General features: G+C 48.9%; 1 protein-coding gene across 5 annotated transcripts in view; it reads right to left on the bottom strand.

Annotated features, from left to right (window-relative positions):
- EXTL3 (exostosin like glycosyltransferase 3) overlaps positions 1-17,364 on the bottom strand; it is a 130,864-nt gene that overhangs the window by 23,438 nt on the left and 90,062 nt on the right. For all 5 annotated transcript variants that reach the window (XM_069850633.1, XM_069850636.1, XM_069850635.1 and 2 more), the window contains 2 exons: positions 8,059-8,173; positions 1,396-4,019 (listed from right to left, as the gene is read on the bottom strand). In XM_069850633.1, the coding sequence (XP_069706734.1) occupies positions 1,396-3,543 (2,148 nt within the window). In that variant the 5' untranslated portion in view covers positions 3,544-4,019; positions 8,059-8,173. The remainder of the gene's footprint in view (positions 1-1,395; positions 4,020-8,058; positions 8,174-17,364) is intronic.

The following is a 17,364-nucleotide window of genomic DNA, read 5'->3' as shown; positions in this document are numbered from 1 at the left end:
GTGGGCCTCCAACACAACAGATGAGAGCAAAGCAAAAAAAAGCCATTAACTTCCATCAACAAAACTCTATTTTTCTTTCCCAAGTAACACCCATCAGCAGCTCCAAGGAGAACAATCCCCTCTCCTCAGCTCAGGAGGGGCACACAGGTTTTCAGCAGCCACAATGAGAAGATTTTGCAGAATTCAGGCATTCAGCTGGACTAACGTGAACGATTAGTTTACAATTATCTGAGTAATTTTCTCCCCTCATTGTCCCTGGACCATAAGGGCTTTTAAATGGGAGCAGAAGGATTTATTCATCACAATAATAATAAACCGAAATATTAAATCAATGAATCCCTTTGCATGAAGCACAAAGCTCACGGCGCTATGAAGCTCAGTAGCCTCCTGTCACATAAACCACATGCAGTTTGCATACTTAAGTACCATCTCATCTTCTTATTTTTTCCCTTCCCTAATTTGTAAGGCATTATCTTGCCATTTGTCCTCTAAACACGACCAAATTCAGACAACACAGCGTTGCTGCTTGTTAGCAGCTCTATGCCCACGCTCTCCTCAGGAGGGCATGTGGAGATCTGTATTTAATATTGATCATCAACAACGACCAGAGGAGAAAGTTACACTGGAATGACAGAGAAGTCCTAAAATAAAGGCAGCCATGCAATACATCAGTAATAAATAGGGAGCAATCTGATCCAGGGGAAGGCGTCCTTACCCTTTGGTTGGAACTGGATGATCTTCAAGGTTCCTTCCAGCCCAAATCATTCCATGAATCTATGAATTTGCCGCTAACAAACAACACTGCCAATATAATAGAATCATAGAATGGGTTGGGTTGGAAGGGACCTTAAAGCCCATCCGATTCCAACTCCCCCTGCCATGGGCAGGGACACCTTCCACCAGATTAGGTTGCTTGAAGTCCCATCCAATATGCAAGCAAGTAGCTGGGCATGAAGAGATGTCGCTTTGTCGCAGAATCAGAAAATCACAGAATGGCTTTGGTTGGAAAAGACCTTTAAGATCATCAAGTCCAATCATTGATCCAGCCCTGCTAAGTCTGCCACTAGACCATGTCCCCATGTACAACATCTACGCTTTTAAATACCTCCATGGATGGTGACTCAACTACCTCCCTGGGCAGAGACCTGAATAAAACTCAACTACAACCTGTTGATCATGCAAATACCTCTAATGGGTCAGATGAGTCACACCAGTCATCTCCCTGTTTTTCTCTGCCAATAAAGAATCCAGATCAAGTGGAAACATCTATAATCATGAGATGAATGCTGTCCTAGATGACTTAAGCCAAGCTGACATGCTACAGAAGAGCTACAGACAATTTTAATGCACAAACCCCACCAGAAAGCAAGATCATAGTAGCTACGTCTTTCTTACCATGATTGGGACGCCAATGTCTGGCCACAAGAGATCCTCAGAGGGAAGCTTGGGAGAGTTCCACACTACCACAACTTTATTTAAGTACGGGAGACCATTGAGCCTTTCTAGGGAGTTCATCAACACTTCCTCCCTCTCGTAAGTCAACATCACTACTGTGAACTGCTCCCGGGGGACGTTGCCACCCAAAGCAGCCTGGAACTCCTTCCCAGAGCCACCTGCTCCTCCACCAATTGGTCGAAATCCAGTCCCAGACCCCAAAAATTTTGCTTCTGATGGTAAAACAGGGTCAAAGGGTGTGTAGGGGAAGAGGTGGAAAGGCCCTGGAGCAGAATTCCAATTCCTGTAGATGTCCATTGCTGTGAGGGTGAAATTGCGGAGATATTTGGGAGATGCATAGGGTGGTTCTGTTTCCACAGGCCCCAAGTCCAGGTCACCGTTGTCTGCCATATTGGGGTCTGTACCAGCAGCTTTGCCAGACCGGTGGGGAATCTCCACGGCTGTCTCTTCTCGGATCGGAGCAGCCGGGATTTGGATTCGAGTCCTTATGATAGCTAAGACTGTGCTGAACACGTTGTCAGAGGTGGAGAAGTAGGTCTCCCACAAGAAGCGGCCCTGCCTCCTCATGGCAAGGAGATCGTTGTCAGAAATGCTTCTCAGAAGAAAGTGCACTTCTGTGATACGTGGCTTTGGTATGATTAAGGCTGCCTCGTTCCACCGGATCACGTCGTTATAGGGTAGCTGGACTTGCTCTCCAAGAACCACCGGGATGGCTCCAACTTCCAGAGCCTCAAACAGTCTCATGGCACACCCAGCGGAGATCACTAAATGGGTGTCCCCTGGGGTGATTATCAGTGCAAAAGTAGATAGCTTCAGTAGCTCTAGTCTGTCATCCCTTTCTCCACACAGAGCCCACTCAGTGGGCAGACTCGCCTTAGGCTGGTTCTTACATGTGAACTCCACCAAAACAAAGTCCAGCTTGCTGTCCTGAACAGCCTTCAAGGTGGTGATGATCCGATCGTCATAGTCAGCTGGTGCGTTCCCTTCTATTTCCTCTTCGAAAGAGCGAACCTCTTGCAAGCTGGATCTGAGAGACTCGATCTTCTCCCCCTGGAAACTAAACAGATATTTACGCTTGACTGGCACCTGGGGTGGGATTTCTAGGAAATTGGGTTCAGACATCGCATGGACCAGAGGCGACACCACAATATCGAATCCCGGTCGATACTGCACATCGTAAAAGGTGGACTGGGCAATCATAGCGCGCCCCGTGCTGATGTTGTAAATGAAGTTCTGAGTTTCCGATTTCCTTGACAAATTGATGATGAGATGGTTATGTCCATCAGCCCTCCAATATGGCAAAGAGTGCAACTGTTGCTCTAGTTCAGTAGGTTTTGGCATTATGGGCTCTTGCATCTCCCCCACTAAAATTATATACACACAAGCAATATTTGCATTTTCAGTAACATAAACATTAGTTCTGACAGTCGCCTCAAAGGCTTGTTTAATTAAAGGGTCTAAGGAACTACCAAAAGGGTAATCGTCACTGTTGTAGACATAGACTGGAAACCCAGATGTCAACGGGCAACGCGAGTAGTCAAAGCAGTTGTGTAGTCTGCAGTTCCGGTTGGATTTTGGCAAGGGGAGGGTCGCATCATCCTTGTCTGGCAGCAGCCGGATGGGCAAGGAGAGCTTGGGCTGGTTCTGAGCCATCAGCTCTTTGTAGGAATGCTCAGTCTGACTGATGACGTTCTTTAGCTGCAGCAGGTCCTGCTTGGCATTTTCAATGCTTTTCTTGCAGGCCTCGATCTTCAAGTTGAGCTTGGTGATCTCACTGTTGAGCTCCTGCCGCTTGGCCTCCAGCTGGAGCAGCTCCTCGCTGACCGACTCACGGATACGGCAGAGATCTTGCACATGCTTTACCTCACACAGCTCATTCCCTGTCCGAGGGCCAAAGATGCGCTTGCCGGCATCGTCTGCGTCATCGATGGTGGTTAGGTAGTAGTGGGCAATGAGGGGAAAGAAGACGAGGATAATGAAGAGGGTGAAACTAAGCCAGGTGAGCCGGATACGACTGGACCATCTCAACACCCACGGCTGGCCTCCGTTCCCCACTCCCCCATTCCGCAACATCGTATATCCAGTCATGAGTTCGAAAGCCGCTGCGCGCCCAATCACGTCGGATCAGTAGCCATAACCAAAAGAGTTTTTATAGCGAGCCTCTCGGAAAAAAATGTTATTGTGCCTGCTCAGCGAGAAGCCAATAGAAGGGAAATTTCATCTTCTTTGTGTGCCAATGGCTTTTCTACAGTCACTTTGCTGCAGGCACAACTTTTGATCCTGTTAGACTCAACCATTGACCTTCTCACCCACCCCCAGCCCACCCTCGGTCTGCGGGAAACGTTGCTGGAAGTGTCACACCGTTGTCATGGTGATTCCAAGTCTCAGATGGCAGAAGGAAAATACAGTGGGATCAAGCCAAACTCTGCCGCTGATCTCGACATCCTGCATTACCATCAAATGAATATGCAGAGGCAGCAGCTATTGTGGAGAAGGAGCCAGAAGAGACTCGTAGGAAGGTCAGTCTTGCTCATTGCTGCTGCGTGGCTCATGCGCTGCCATTCCTGTGAAAGAACAATCACAGATTAAGATAATACGAACAAAAGAAAGACAAGATCACACTGAGGGGCTGGAATGCATCCAGAGAAGGGGAATGGAGCTGGTGAAGGGGCTGGAGAACAAGTCTTAAAAGAGGCAGCTGAGGGAACAGGGGCTGTTTAGCCTAGAGAAACTGAGGCTGAGGGGAGACCTCATCGCTGTCTACAACTCTCTGAAAGGAGGTTGGAGCGAGGTGGGTGTTGGTCTCTTCTCACAAGTGACAGGAGACAGGACGAGAAGAAATGGCCTCAAGTTGTGCCAGGGCAGGTTCAGATTAGATGTCAGGAAAAATTTCTTCCCCACAAGTGTTCTCAGGTTCTGGCAGAGGCTGCGCAGGGAGGTGGTTGAGTCCCCATCCCTGGAGGGATTTAAAAGACAGTCAGACAAGGTGCTCAGGGATCTGAGTTACTAGTGGACAGGTACAGCTGGACTCGATGATCTTCAATGGTCTTTTCCAACCACACAATTCTATGATTCTTTGACAATGACACCTTAATGACCTAAGACAGTGCCGCTTTCAAAAGCAACTTTCCTCTCTGCAACGGAGCAACCTTCTACGTGTCAAAGACCTCTGGGGTAAACAGTAAAACAGAGAAAGTGAGGGGATTTGTTAGATGCAGACACATGTCTTTCTCGAGCTCTCTCCTTTTCATCAGGGCTTCCATGCTTCAGTGGCCAGACTAGAAAAACCACTGCCCCTGGCCCTGCTTTTCAGTTCCTTGCTGGTTAACTTTGCAAAAGCTGCTTAACATCTGCAATGCCTTGTCTCCTCGTGTACAAGACAGGGATATCAACATACACCTGCTCTCTCTGCTCGCCTTTTCACAGTATGTTGTGATCCCGGGACACAGCAGCGCTGTGGGTTTGTACTGCGTAACTGACTGTAATCACTAGTGTTCTGCTCTAGTGAGCTGAGCTACCGAGGAATTTTTAGATGAAGTGTTTGGCTTTCATTTCCTGCCAGAAAATTTTGATTCACTGCAAGAGAAGGTTTAAAAGGAATGTAGTCGTGTTGGTTACTATTCCCTCTGCCAGCTGTTCCCACTCACGCGGGCATTTCTGGTGAAAAGTGGAGAAGTCTACACTGCACGTTAAAGCCAAGATGGGGAAGTGAGGATCCAACAGGTACTGCAACACCCAGCAGTATCAGCTTGCTTCGAAAGACCTTTTTGCTTGGAAAACTCTGCGATGGCACTGACGGCCCACAGCATGGGCATAAAAATCCATCACGTGGCAAATTCTGTTGGAGAGAGGCCAGAGGAGGCCACAAAGATGATCCGAGGGCTGGAGCACCTCCCATGTGAGGACAGGCTGAGAGTGTTGGGCTTATTCAGCCTGGAGAAGGCTGCAGAGAGACCTTAGAGCAGCCTCCCAGTACTGAAAGGGGCTCCAGGAAAGCTGTGGAGGGGCTCTTGATGAGGGAGTGCAGGGATAGGATGAGGGAGAATGGTTTTCACCTGAAAGATTGAGATGAGATCTTAGGCAGAAATGTTTTCCTGTGAGGGTGGGGAGGCCCTGACCCAGGTTGCCCAGAGAAGTGGTGGCTGCCCCATCCCTGGAGGTGTTCAAGGCCAAGTTGGATGGGGCTTGGAGCAACCCCACAACTACAGCCCCACAGACACTAAAAGCAGCCCCAAGGACAATCAGCTGAGAACGCATGTAAATCTTGTTTCTTCATAGTTGCTTTGCCCATTTATGAGCCCTAAGCAGTAATAAAATGGCAAACTGGACTCCCTGAAACAGCAACTGTGGTGCTTGAAAAACTAAATCCATCACCCAGCACACGATCCTCCACAGCTGTTTTGCCACCTAATCCTTCAGTGCCTCCTCCAGTCTTTCCATTCAGTTACAGGACAAACTTGATCCTCCTGACCTAGAAACATGGGCTGTGAGTTAAAAAAATCCATATGCTCAGAAACCTGAAGCTGACAAACTGACTCTGCTTGGGAAAGTCCATAAGAGAAAGATGAGAGCAGGCTGGGAGGGATTTAAAATGCAATGCACGTGGCTTGGGATCAGTTAAAAGTATTGACTGTCAGCATGAAATATGTGCTGGCGATAAAGCGAGCACTTTAGACACACTCTTAGAGTCTTCTTCATTACTAAGACTTTATTCTTCATCAACTCGATAGAGCCTGAGGTTGTAACACGTCGTTATTAGGACTTAAAAAATCCCCAAAGTAAAACCCAGTCTGTGGGTTTACCAAGAGAGGCTTCAGTGTTGAGATCAACAAGCAGCCCTGACAAAAAAGGTGCTGATTTCCACAGCTCCCAAAGAGGAGTTTGGGAGGAGGATAAGGTGTCAGTTGCTGGGCTCTCCAGTCAACCCATTCCTCTTGCTCCCGAGACATTTAAACTGATTGAGCCCCAGGCTGAGCAACTCTCGTGGACATGAAACACAGCGTCGCTGCCTGATAGACCTATTGGTACAAACACACAAAAAGAGGCAGGAAGAGCTCCTGGGAAGTCAGAAGTTCAATTACAACCATAGCCTCTTCCCAAATGGCAGTCTGACCAATCTCTCGGCACGACAGGTTTGCGCACTGCAGTTCCTTCTAAGGTGTGGGGCTGTGAGACTAAATTGCTGTTTGGGCACGTTGTCACACCTTAGTTTAAATCCCAGGCTGCATTCCCAGTGTTCCTCAGCTCCACAGTAGGCACTCCTCATGACAGTGAAGGTAGCAGAGAATCACAGCATGGTTTGGGTTGGAAAGAACCTTAAAAATCATCCAGTGCTCTAGGCAGGGACACCTCCCACTGGATCAGATTCTGCAAAGCCCCATCCCACCTGGCCTTGAACACCTCCAGGGATGGGGCAGCTACCGCTTCTCTGGGAAACTTGGGCCAGAGCCTCACCAACCTCACAGGAAAACATTTCTCATCTCAATCTCCCCTTTTTCAGCTTCAAACTATTCCTCCTCATCCTATCCCCACGCTCACTGATCAAGAGCCCCTCCCAGCTTTCTTGTAGGCAAATGGGCATACCTGAGGTTCTCACTCATTTTGCATTTCTAGCACCAGGCAGATCCAATCTGTAGATGCTCATGGAGTCATTACCCTGCAAATCAGCAAAAAACATTTCACGGAAAGAGCCGTTGGGCACTGGCAGAGACTGCCCAGGGAGGTGGTTGAGTCACCTTCCCTGGAGGGGTTTAAAAGATGGGGGGATGAAGTGCTGAGGGACATGGTTTAGTGATTGATGGGAATAATGTGACTCGATCTGGTGGGTCCTTTCCAACCTAGTGATTCTATGAATTGTTCAGCCACCAAGGTCCTCCTGCAAACACCTGAGCACATGTATTCCTCCCTGCTTATACCTCCCCTTTGCCCATCTCCCTATAAAATTAGGGAAATTTTGTTCCTTTCTCAGCATATTTGTGAGCAGAGCCAGGGAATTGTAAAATTCTAGGTCTCCAGGGCCCTAGCACAGCAACAAATAACCATTGGGAAAATATGGTAACCAGACTGCACTGAACTGAGGGGAGACCTTACACTGCCTACAGCTCCCTGAAAGCAGCTTGGAGAGAGGTGTGTGTTGGACTCCTTTCCTGAGTGACAGCGACAGGATGAGAAGAAATGGCCTCACTTCACATCAGGGCAGGTTCAGATTAGACATCAGGAAAAATTTCTTCACCAAAAGGGTTCTCGGGCACTGGCAGAGGCTGCCCAGGGCAGTGGTGGAGTCCCCATCCCTGGAGGGGTTTAAAAGCCAGGTAGATGAGGTGCTCAGGGATCTGGTTTAGCAGTGGGCAGGTATGGTTGGACTCGATGATCTCAAAGGTCTTTTCCAACCAAATGATTCTACGAACTTCCCAAGAGGAAAATCCACAGGGATCCTGCATCTGCTACGTTCCAGCCCCTAGACTCTGTCAGTATGCACCCATCCACGTCCTTACTTTCTTTCCTCATCAAATAACAGGTCTGCAGTGTTATCGCTGCTGTGTTCCCTCCACAAACATTCTGTGGTGCAAGCCCTCTCCATAAAGAACAAAACCCCACACCCACCTTGGCACGCAGGCTCCCTTCTGACGATAGCAAAGGACATCGGGGATTGTGCTCCTGTGCTTGACCTGTTCAGTCTTGAGACAGTTTCTATTGCCAAGCTGCTTTTTCATCAGCACTGAAAATGAAATCAAAGAAAAAAATCTCACATTTTTTACAGAGTTTAACAGCAAAAGCAGAAAATTTTGCTAAAATAGGGAAATATAGGATATGACACCCTTCAGAAAAAGAGTTTGAGGTGAAATGGAAAGGAAACCAACACACACCAGCCCTTCAGCGATGGTAACCTTCTGCTACTTTACACTCTCAAAGAAAAGGATTACACCCCAAATCTCTGATTGCTTTGGGAACAGAAGCATTCAGAGGATTTTCCTTCTGCGAGGAAAATAAATCTATTAGGTGTGTGCGCTATAAGAAATGTTTGAGAGCAGAACTTTCAAAGGAGCAGATCGAAAATGCACTCTGAAATGCTTCACATGCGACATCCGTAGTGATCAGCATGAAGGATTTGTACTGTCTCGAGAGCTCAAAGGCACAGGGAAATTCTCCAAGGCAAAGATCAACGCTGCTGCACACACAACCGGTAAAAGGCCTTTAATCTGTCAGCTAAGGGAATAAACTGCATCCTTGACTTCAGGAAGCTTTTATCTAAACCAAGGAATGTTCATCCCACAGTACAGGCCCAGGTTGCCCGGAGAAGTCATGGAAGTCCCATCCCTGGAGGTGTTCAAGGCCAGGTTGGATGGGGCTTGGAGCAACCTGATCCACTGGGAGGTGTCCCTGCCCATGGCAGGGGGTTGGAACTGGATGGACTTTAAGGTCCCTTCCAACTCATCCAACCTGGCCTTGAACACCTCCAGGGATGGGGCACCCACCACTTCTCTGGGCAACCTGGACCAGGGCGTCCCCACCCTCACTGCAAAACATTTCTTCCTCAGATCTAATCTCAATCTCCCCTCTTTTAGCTGAAAACCATTTCCCCTTGTCCTATCCCTGCAGTCCCTGATCAAGAGCCCCTCCCCAGCTTCCCCACAGCCCCTTCCTGTTCTTGCTCCACTAGAGCCAGAAAGCAAGTGTGCTGAAGAAGGCAGCAGCTGAACAATAGCAGAAGCACCACGTACATCCACCCTGTTCTTCTCTTCTTTCCCTGCGTGCTCTGTTGGAAACAGGTCCCAGACAACATGGATGCTGACTCTGCACCACGCTTGCTACCTTCTCTCCAGCCAGATGTCCTCCTGCCCAGACAGCACAGGACCAGTGCCCCCAGTACAGCATCACCTCATCTTACAGTCTCCACAAACACGTCTCCTGCAATTCAGAAATCCTTAGTGGGAGCAGAGAGAAGACCCACTGTATGTGCAAGCTGCCCCAACAGCTCCATCACGCTCCTCAGCTGAGCTCAGCCGAGTGGTTCACGAACGTTCCTTTAGTCTGATGAAATCCTTAAGGCAGTAAAACCACATCCAGTTTTCAGAGAGCAGGTAATGGAGAAACAGCCCAAGGTCACCCTAGAAGCTTGGGATTCACTCCACATCTAATTGTCCTGTCCACAAGATCGTCCATCTTCCCAGCCTGCCTTTTCCCAGCAGTTTCCTTCTCTGATGCCTTCTTGCTATCTGCATAACGCATTGCAAGATCCGCTTTACATACAGAGTTTCTACTTCTCCAATTTATTATTTAGTGTTGTTTTCTGGTAATAAAGCAGCCACATTGTTTTATTTATTCTCCAGAGCTGCACACAAGCACTTCTCTGCACAAATACCCAGCGTACGAGCAAATCCTTTTCTGTTCCGTGGTACCGAATGGCAAAGCACCCTGGATGCAGAGTTCACCCCCTCTCCACATCCCAGAGCAAGGGACCACAGGGCAGATGCTTTACAAGGAACCTGGTAAATCCATACCACAATCCATACCTGGTAAATCCATACCTGGTAAATCCATACAACCCCGCAGAGGCTGATGCTGTCCTGCTCACCACATGGCCATTACAAAGAGGCAAGTTATTATTTGGGAAGCAAACCAGGGAAGCAGGTGCTTTGCTCCATTGTGTGCAGCGGCGCAAGGAGTCAGTGTGTGGCTGATTTTTTATTCACCACTAACAGATTTAAATCAGGTGGGGGAGGAGGGGAAGGCTCATTTTGTCTTTGCTTGAAGCAAGTCATGAAAAAGAACTGTCTTGAGGTAAAACTGCAGTGAAGAGACAGGCAGTTCGTGTCATAAAAAAGAAGGATGCAGAGGTCAGCTCCAAATGGGAGGAGAGGGCTGGCTTTCCAAACACTGACTTGGTACAGAAGTACAAGACAGTCCTTGCTATTCTTTGTGGTTTTCAACCCCAGACAGCTCAGATAGATAGCACGTAATTTTCCCCAAGGCAAAAACACAAACCTCTCTCAAGTCTCAAAACACCATCATTACCACTTACTCTGTGTCGTCACTACTTCTGCAGCATGGTAAGGACACGGATCTGTTAGAGTGAGTCCAGAGGAGGCCACAAAGATGATGCACTCTTTTGGCTTCCCCCTGATCCTATCGCTGCACTCCCTGATCAAGAGCCCCTCCACACCTTTCCTGGAGCCCCTTTCAGTACTGAAGGCTGCTCTGAGGTCTCCCTGCAGCCTTCTCTTCCCCAGGCTGAACAACCCCAGCTCTCTCAGCCTGTCCTTGTATGATCCAGCCCTCAGATCATCTTCATGGCCTCCTCTGGACTTGTCCCAACAGATCCATGTCCTTCTTATGTTAAGGAACCCAAAGCTGGATGCAGGACTCCAGGTGCGGTCTCACAAGCGCAGAGCAGAGGGGCAGCTACACCTGAGCAAGGTGTGGTGACACTAAATTCATCACTGTGAGATGGACTCATTAACTTGGCTAATGAATTCCAAACGCAACTTCCCTCCCTGTTCAGCTCTTTCACCTGCTCCCTGACTCCCCATTTGTACCTGTGCAGCTGCGAGTCTGACACCAGCTCTTCCACTCCCCTTGGAAAAGCCCGTGATGCACAGGGCAGGCTGCCGCTCACTCTCATTAGCAAGCTGATGCCTTCTGCACTTTTAGGAGGACGCTTCATCACAACATAAGTGGAGGCCGCTCCCTTCCCGACAGCCCCACCGATGATGCCAAATAACTAAATTACCTGATGCGCCATCATCACCCATATTTATACAGTGGGCAGAGACTTATCTGACACAGTTCATTACAAAGCAATCGAGGAATTCAGATGCACAAACATGACTCTTGCCAGGACTCTATTAATTTGGACTTGCTTTAAAGAGAGTCCGATGGGTAAAAACCCCTCTCTCATTACCCCTCTCTAGTTCCAACCCCCCACAGTAGCGGGGTTGGAACTATATGATCTTTAAGGTCCCTTCCAACCCTAACTATTATTCTATGATTACCAGACACTCAGTCACACAGTCCCAGTTAGGAGAGGGGCACTAGATGCCTCTGCTATACTCACAGGCATCCAACTCAGCAGGAACCCAGTGGCCCAGCTAATCTACTTCTTCACTGACTGCACAAGTTTTAGGAGAAAGATGTCACCATGCCTCATGCCATCATAACACGACCTCCACTGTGCTTGTGCGAGAGCTGTCCCCTAACTGTGCAGCATCCTTGCCCCAGGATCACTGCTATGCTGGCAGCTCAGAGCACTTTGGCATGGACAGACTTCAGACTGTGCAGATTCATGTAGACTTGGCCACATACAAGAGTGGAAACAAACTCTGCATACAGAGGTGGAAGCGCAGTCGCGGCTTCTGGAGGAGTCACACCTCCAACAACAACCAAGACATGCTGCAAAAATACACCCAAGGATATACCTCGGACTGAGAGCAGCCCTGAAGAGAAGGATCTGGGGGTGTTGATGGACAACAAGCTCAACATGAGCCGGCAATGGGTGCTCACAGCCCAGAAAGCCGACCACATCCTGGGCTGCATCCAAAGAAGTGTGATCAATAGGACGAGGGATGGGATTTTGCCCCTCTGCTCTGCTCTGCTGAGACCTCACCAGAAGTCCTGCATTCAGTTCTGGAGTCCTCAGCATGTGAAGGACATGGATCTGTGGGAGAGAGTCCACAGGAGGCCACGAAGATGATCTGAGGGCTGGAGTACCTCCTGTACGAGGACAGGCTGAGAGAGTTGGGATTGTTCAGGCTGGAGAAGAGAAGGCTGTGTGGAGATCTTACGGCACCCTCCCGGTACTGGAAGGTTTTCCAGGAGAGCTGGGGAGGGGCTTTTTACAAAGGACTGTAGTGATAGGATGAGGGGGAATGGCTTTAAATTGGAAGGGGGAAGATTTAGATTATACATTAGGAAGAAATTCTTCTTATACCCTTCTTCTGCTGGGGATAATAATGCAGCTTTGTGTCAGTGGTCAGGCACCCAAAGGAGGCTTCTGCTCCGGATCAGCCCCCTCCAGCACTGAGCATCTGCCCCTGCTGAGGGTTCCAGCAGGGCTGCTCCCTCCCTGCAGCTTCACCACTGCAGCCTAGGCAAGAACCAGCCCAATCCAATTGGCTCCCTTTTATCGTTTCTTAATATTTGAAACTTAACAGCAAAAAAACACCAAAACCAACAACAAAACCGTTAATAGCAAAGCTTCCGAGTTTGATGATATTCCTGTCATATAAATAATTCACACATTAGTCCATTTTATTTGGACTTCCTGGTTCCCAGCTCCCACCCGCAGCTCAAGAGGCATCAGCACTCACCATATTCTTGGAAGAAGTGTTATCCCCTACTCAATCTGACTTCTTTTGCACTCCCACGTTACGCAGCGCATTCCTCACCAAACCGCTGTTTCCCATCTCTGACAGCCACGTTTGGGAAATGCTTTGGGATCCTTCAAAGTAAAAGGTGATTCTGCCAGCTCCCAAGGCTGGGAACCCAGGGATATTAGGAAGACTAAGGGTTGTTTAATAGCTGCAAACTTAATGATCAAGCACAGCACTTCTTCTGACCTCAAAAATTAAATTTTAAGATAAAAAAGAGGAGGTCCTAATCCAAAAAAAAAGCAGGATGAGATGCTTCAACCAATGGCACTGTCACATGGAGCCCGTTCCTTAGCATTCCAGAGCAGATGTGCTGCACTCAAAATGTCTTTGTCTATTAAAACTGTGTCAGCTTCAGAGACTCCAAACCTCCCTGTGGCATAAACAGAATTCCTAATGAACAGCTGCAGGAGGCAGGAGTAGCCACGCAGAAGACAGCTGCTGAGATCATTTTCTTTGCCCCTTTCTCATCACCTTTCCTCTCCCGTCTGAATCCCATCCCTCCCCGAGCTGGGCCTCCCCTGTCCTGCCTCTCCAACAACTCCACTGCTTCACCATATCCTCTGCAAGCTCCTCAGACGAGCACGATCAGCTCACCTATTTGGTCCATCCATGTCCTTCAACACACTTCCCAGTGACCCATCCACATCCTCCTTTGCAGCAAGTGAGAAAACGACCAGCAGTTTGAGGGCAGACACCCAGCGCTCTATTGACTCCATCAGCTGGAGCATCCAGCTCTGGAGCCCTCAGCACAGGAAGGACACAGAGCTGTTAGAGCAAGTCCAGAGCAGGCCATGAAGATGATCCTAGCGCAGGATCCCATACAAGCACAAGCTGAGAGAGTTGGGGTTGTTCAGCCTGGAGAAGAGAAGGCTCCAGGGAGACCTTAGAGCAGCCTCCAGGACTGAAAGGGGCTCCAGGAAAGCTGGGGAAGGGCTCTTGATCAGGGAGCGCAGGGACAGGAATGAGGGGGAACAGTTTGAAGCTGCAAGAGGGGAGACTGAGATGAGATCTTAGGAAGGAAAGTTTTCCTGTGAGGGTGGGGAGGCCCTGGCCCAGGTTGCCCAGAGAAGTGGTGGCTGCCCCATCCCTGGAGGTGTTCAAGACCAGTTTGGACGGGGCTTTGAGAACCTGATCCAGTGGGAGGTGTCCCTGCCCATGGCAGGGGGTTGTATCTGGATGTGCTTCAAGGTTCTTTCCAATCCAAACCATTCTATGACATTATGGTTTACTTTTTCCCGAAGCCTGCGAGTGCCATGCAGCCCCTAAGACCACATCGCGCCGTGCCCACACACCTCCTGGTCCAACAGAGCCACGTTCCATGCAAGCCCTCGAGCGCTCTCCTGCCTCTGCAGAGTTTGCTGCTGTTTTGCTCACACTGAGAAAATGCAAAAGGGAGAAACAGAGAGGAAAAACGTTATCACGCCAAGGCCTGTAATTGCACAGAACATGAGCGATCCTTGGGGAAGGATTCAGCCTCAGTAAACTGAAACCCACTAATAGAGCTTTTAGCTTCAACACTGCCTTCCAGGCCAAGGCACTAAAGTGTTGTCTCCTTGTGTGAGCTGTGCGTTGGGTTTGTTTAAATCCTCTGCATTTGAAACCCCAAGCCTGGTCCAAAGGTAATTCCCAACAGCTGTCCTAAACCTAACAGTGTCCTGTTCACTAGCGGGAGAAACATCTGGAATGATTATTAACTCAGTCAGGCACTTGTAACGGCTCTGGCAATCCTCAGCACTGTGCTCAGAGAAAAACAGAAGCTGTTGTCTCAACGTATCCCCAATAAGGACTTCTGAAAATATCAGCCCAAATGAACCCTAAATTCTTACTGCTTGATGCCTTCAGGCTTCCGTGGGGTTCTCCACTATCCTGTAAAGAGCCTCAATTTATATGGAGCTCATTCTTTGGTGAGCTCTGTCCCTCTAAGACCCCACATGGAGTCATGTGTCCAGTTCCAGAATCCGAAACATAAGAAGGATATGGAACTGTTGGAATGGGTGCAGAGGAGGCTATGAAGGTGATCCAAGGGCTGGAGCACCTCCCATACAAGGACAGGCAGAGAGAATTGGGGTTGCTCAGCCTGGAGAAGAGAAGGCTCCAGGGAGACCTCCAGTACTGAAAGGGACTCCAAGGAAGCTGGGGAGGGGCTTTTTACAAAGGACTATAATAGAAGAACAAGGGAGAAAGGCATTAAATTGGAAGAGGGAAGATTTATATTAGACATTGGAAAGAAACTCTTCACGATGAGGACGGTGAGGCCCTTTCCCAGGCTGCCCAGAGAGGTGGTGCCCCATCCCTGGAGGTGTTGAAGGCCAGGTTGGATGGGACCCTGAGCAACCTGATCCAGTGTATCTGGATGGGCTTTGAGGTCCCTTCCTACTCAACCTGTTCTATGATTCCATGATTATTACATCGGACAGTCTGTCTCAAAGCCACGAGGTGTTTAAAACCACGAGGTGTTTAAGGCCTGTGTGTTCAATACCAGTTAATAAGGTATATCTAATTTCTCTGGGCAACCTGGGACAGTTAGTTACTCTGCACCATCACAGGAAAACATTTCTTCCTAATGTCTAATCTCAGTCTCCCCTCTTTCAGCTTTAAACCGTTCCCCTCACCCTATCCCTGCACACCCTGACCACAAGGCCCTCCCCAGCTTTCCTGGAGCCCCTTTCAGTACTGGAGGCTGCTCTAAGGTCTCCCTGGAGCCTTCTCTTCTCCAGGCTGAATAAGCCCAACTCTCTCAGCCTGTCCTCGTATGGGAGGTGTTCTAGCCCTCTGGATGTCCAAATGTCCATTCACCCACTGCACGGGCGCTGGGGCTGCTACCAGCACTCAGCAGCTTCAACCAGCCAAGGTTTTGCAAAGTTAATGGCTTAACAGCTTCCCTGGCTGGGCAGCAGGATGTGCAGGACAGATTGGCCTCATGGCAGACAGGGCTTCAAACAGTTAACGTCAGCAATGCGCTTCCATGGCCCGAGGGAAGAATTCCCAGAGAAATCTTGTGGATATACTCTGTGCCCAAGTAACCATCACCATGTGCAGTCCTGCCTGCCCGTTCCCAACAGGAGCTGAAGAGAAGACAAACATTGGCAGAGGGGACACATTTGGGAAGGTTGAAGCTACTTTGGCAAGGACACACCAGGCTTAAAAATACTCCAGGCAGAAATACTCCAAGACCCAACAGCTATTTTTGCTGGGTAAGGGGGGCAAATGTCCTTGGAGCAGCTCAGAAATGGGCAGTGGGACACTGCCAGCACAGCGCTCATGCAGATGAAGCAATCGATTCCAACACAAGCTGCCGCCTCCCAGCCATCATCCCAAAGATCAGACCATTTCCAACTCATGCCAGCTTCAGAGGCCATTTGCAGAACAAATGCCAAGAGATCCTAATGGATAAGGAAGCCACAAATGCCTCTTCTGTTCATTTGTACTAGTAATTATGGACCAAAGAGTAAGGTTGAGCATCTCCCCTGCTGAGCCACCTCATTCCCATCTCACTGGTCTGAGCCATGAAAGACTGAGATCGCACAAAAATCACAGACTCATAGAATCATTAAGGTTGGAAAAGACCTCCAAGGTCACCAAGTCCAACTGCCAGCCCAACACCACATGCCTACTACACCATGTCCCCAGATGCCACATTCACACAGTTTCTGAACCTCTTGTGGGATGGCAAGTCCACCACTGCCCTGGGCAGCCTCTGCCAGGGCATCACCGCTCTTGCAGAAAAGAAATATTCCATATTATCCAAAGCAAAACCTCCCCTGGTGCAATTTGAGGCCATTTCTTCCTGTCCTATCCCTAGTTACCTGGGTAAAATATCACAAGGGATGGCACAGCTCTCCCCCTTCGATTTTTAATACCACAACGGACAGGCTAGAGCTCAAGTTAACTGCTGTCCATCCACTGGACAAACACTCATGCCCACAGTAAATACCTGGTGCCAAGCCACGGAAAGGGGAGGTGTTCCCAGAGCCTGGGAAAGCTGCCGGTGAACAGATGCTTTGAAGGACGCAGCAACACAGCCTCCAACTCCCCTGCGAACGTGCCCTGCAGACAGATGTGAAGGTATCGGCGTGCAACCAAGTCGTTAAGATAGCCACAAAATTCACAACTCAATTTGACCACTCTATGGAATCCAATAAAAATAATAAACCCCCACGAGGATGGCTGTATTAGATCAACCCAATGATCCGTCCACTGCAGTCCCTCACACCCGAGTGCTCATTTCCAGCTGCTTTGGTGCAAAATACTCATAAATCACAGGCAAAGAACAGCTTATTCTGAACAATTTTCCTCTAACCACTAGCAAACAGCAGTTGCACGAGGCCTTGAACAACAGGTGCTGCCCACCAAAATACTTTTTTGAAGCAATCGATCATGCACATTCTCTTCTGCACAAAGTCTTAATTGTTAAAAAAAAGAAAAGAAAATGACACCAAGCACTTGGTTTCACAGCTTCTTGCAGCTGAGCTCTGCAGCTGAGCTCCACAAGTGATTTCCTTAGAATCATTGGATCGTTAAGGTTGGAAAAGCCCTCGTT

This window comes from Phaenicophaeus curvirostris, chromosome 2 (genome assembly GCF_032191515.1).
Source record: "Phaenicophaeus curvirostris isolate KB17595 chromosome 2, BPBGC_Pcur_1.0, whole genome shotgun sequence".
Taxonomy (NCBI): domain Eukaryota; kingdom Metazoa; phylum Chordata; class Aves; order Cuculiformes; family Cuculidae; genus Phaenicophaeus; species Phaenicophaeus curvirostris.
Note: the sequence above shows the minus strand (reverse complement) of the source record. Positions and strands in the feature narration are given on the sequence as shown.